Here is a 3,325-nt window from a genome sequence, read left to right as displayed (position 1 = left end):
GTCCAACCAAGTTTCATTTAGTGAATAAATAAACTGTGTTAATGACCACATTCTATCTCCTAATTTTAATTTTAATTACATATGTTTCTAGGTTAAAAAGAACTATTTCTCTAACTAGCAGTAAAACTGTGAAAACCACCAAGAAAATGAATGAAGGAGATAAAAAATCCAATAAAATTTCAAATGAATTGAAGAAGAAAAGTTGGCTATCACGTGACTACATTGTACGTACCCATCTTATTATTCGTAAACGACTTTAAAATCTGGGGACCATGATAATTGTAGGCTTGGTTGTATCCATTTTATGGCCTCACATTAAAGATTACATTTGGCACCATATATTTAATATTTGGGGACCATCTCCGCTCACATGTAAAACGCGTGTTCATTGGCCTACATAAGGTAAATTTAGGGAGGCAATTCAATTGAGTTCTATCTATTGAAAACAATTTCTAGTTTGTTTGATTAATTTAAAAGTCGGTGTAATGTAAAATTCATTATCTTATTAAAAAATCACTTTAAGATTAAATTTATCCTAAATAATATAATATCTTCAAAATTAAGATAATTAGAATTATTTTATATCATAATTAAGGAAAAGATCTTTAATAGGGATAAGAAAGAGAGAAGGTAATATAAAAAAATGGAGGAATTTTAAGAAGACAATAATATATATGCTTATCCAAATTAATAATGTTTTGCAACAATTTTTTTTATAGCTTGTGTTTTAAAATTCTACTTTAAGTAGTATTTTATAAAAATATTAACTTTTAACTTTATATATTTTAGTTTTACTCTTTTCTACATAAAGTAAGAGTTTTTTTTTCTCTTCAAATCATACGTATGATTTTATTATTTTTACCGTATTTTATACATAAAGTAGGATTTCATATTTTTACCCTTATATTAGATATGATATTGATAATGATAAATAGAATTATTTATTTTTTTATATCTTTATGGATATTTTTATATTTAACTATTTAAAATATTTATTTTATTATTCTAGCATTACCCAAAATATATTTTATTCAATTAAGTTTATATAAAAATACTATACAAGCATGTTCATATTTTTTCATTTTATATTTATCAATTACTTTAATAAGTAATTTAATCAAGTAGTTATAATTCAATTAGCTAGTTTAATCGCTTTCAGCTACAACAACCACTAACTCTTTGCTATTAGTAAGCTTTTTTATTTTTAGCTAGTTTTTCCCTTACTTTTGCCAAACATAGTTATTAACAAATGACCAAATATTTGAATTTTTCATACATGATCCCATAGATAATATCAAAATATTTAATGATTGAATTGATAAATTTTTATCATACAAAAAGTTATTAAGTGGTACAAGTGCAAATGTTTGACATCCAATGTTAATTGCGAACAAGAAAAAATATACTAGAGGGAGGGTTGAATAGTGCGTATGTAATTTTAAAAGTTTTTTCAAAAACCTTTTCATGAAGCTTAGATGAAAAAAAAAAAATCGTAAAGCTTTTTTCCCAGGAAAACATGAAGGATAGACAAAAGCTAGAACACAAGTTTTATACTTGTTTAATCAACTTGAGCAATGTACAGTTATCTTTCAACCTTAAAAGAATTTCACTAACATAAATAAGATTACAAACAAGTATTCTATCACTTCTAGTTACATAGAATATTCTCTGTGTTATTTTTGACTACAAATACAAACAATATCTTCCCTTGAAACGGTAAACTCGAGTGTTCATTAAAATGACACTATTGCTAGCTTTAACAGACAACAAAGTGTATGAAGATTACAAAGATCAACTCTCAAAGAAAAGATAAGAAAGTAGTACAAGTATTAATAGCATTGCAAAGTAAAGGATAGATCCTTTATGCAAAACTTGATAATATTTGATTAGATACTAAATTATTTATCATTTTGAAATAGGTTCCTAGATTATTATTAATATTATTATGTCTATAAATAGATTATTTATACAAAACTTGTTTTGTTTCTGGTCAGCACGTCTATAAAATAGATGCTTCCAACGTTGTTTATTCACACAACTGAACAAGATAAGCTATCCATAGCAGCCAAAGAAATGAAGAGTACCTTGTTCGCCCTCTTTCTACTTTGTGCCCTCACCTCTTACCTACCTTCAGCCACCGCTGGTGATGTGGTCGACACTGATGGTAATCCTGTTGAAAATGGAGGCACATACTTTGTGTTGCCAACTATAATATTAAACGGCGGTGGAATAGAATATGCCACATTTGGAAATGAAACTTGCCCTGTCACTGTTGCGCAATCTCGCGATCAGTTCTGCAAGGGCTTTCCGATAACCATTTCATCCCCAGCCCGAATCCGTCACATCAGCGAAGGCCTTAGTTTGAACATTGGGTTCACTTTCGCATCCCCGTGTTCCCCCGCTTCTGAGTGGACCATTGTGAAGGATCAACCAGAAGGACTCGCTGTTAAACTCACTGGGTTTAAAAATACAGTGCCCGGTGTGTTTACATTGAAGAGAGTTCCCGCCGATGAAATTATCGGCTACAACATCTTGTTCTGTCCTCTTGATAATAACCCATGTGGGTATGTTGCGGTTCATTTCGACCAATTCCGAAACAGGCGTTTGGTGGTGTCTGAGGTTCAGGAGGATGGGTTATGGGTTATGTTTCAGAAACTTTCATATGCATCAGGATTAACTCTTTCATCTGCATGAAGCACCCCTTGCCCTCAAAAGTCATATATGTACTTTCACGTAGTGAGAGACATGAGTGAGACTAAATAAATGCTTCATGCTGTATTCAATTATTGCAAGTCTAAATAAAATAATCGAAGTTTATGTCTTCGGCGTGTATATATATATCTTCTAATTCAGTTTAATTTATACCTTCTCGGAAGCTATTGGTCTGCCAGGTCTGGTATGCATTTTTCCCTCTATACATAGGAGACGATCCAATAAAATTCTTGAAAAGAAATTGAAATTTGGAATATCCATATAATTTCTGAAAAGCATGGAGATATATTAAATTATTAATGCTACTAACTCTAACTTCCTATTTCGGCTTCGATGACTCAAATTTGAGTTTGCTGGTTTCTTTTCTCCGGTAATTGTTCTTTCATCATCCAAATCACACTTCTTATTTTTTTATTATATAGTACGTCTTTCAAAGTATGTGAATCACGTATGACTTTTATCATCATCTCTCTCTAAAAGTGTCTACACCCAATAACCAATCCTTTGATTTCTCCAAACATCTCCAGGCTAGCCAGGCAACCATGTGCGTGATGTGTGTAAAGCAGTAGAGAATCCAGGACCCTGAAACAGGGGTGATTTATTCATATCTCAT

The 3,325-nt window shown here is 30.9% G+C and overlaps 1 protein-coding gene across 1 annotated transcript; it reads left to right on the top strand.

Annotated features, from left to right (window-relative positions):
- The first annotated feature begins 2,032 nt into the window (after positions 1-2,032).
- Positions 2,033-2,862, top strand: LOC100500579 (kunitz-type trypsin inhibitor). Its single transcript, NM_001249426.2, has one exon. It carries the CDS (start codon positions 2,074-2,076, stop codon positions 2,692-2,694), a length of 621 nt encoding a protein of 206 aa, NP_001236355.2. The 5' UTR covers positions 2,033-2,073; the 3' UTR covers positions 2,695-2,862.
- The last annotated feature ends 463 nt before the right edge of the window (positions 2,863-3,325 follow it).

This window comes from Glycine max, chromosome 1 (assembly GCF_000004515.6).
Source record: "Glycine max cultivar Williams 82 chromosome 1, Glycine_max_v4.0, whole genome shotgun sequence".
Classification (NCBI taxonomy): Eukaryota; Viridiplantae; Streptophyta; class Magnoliopsida; order Fabales; family Fabaceae; genus Glycine; species Glycine max.
Note: the sequence above shows the minus strand (reverse complement) of the source record. Positions and strands in the feature narration are given on the sequence as shown.

Coding starts and splice junctions, on each gene's coding strand:
- LOC100500579 (NM_001249426.2), top strand. CDS start 2,074: ATGAAGAGTACCTTGTTCGCCCTCTTTCTACTTTGTGCCCTCACCTCT.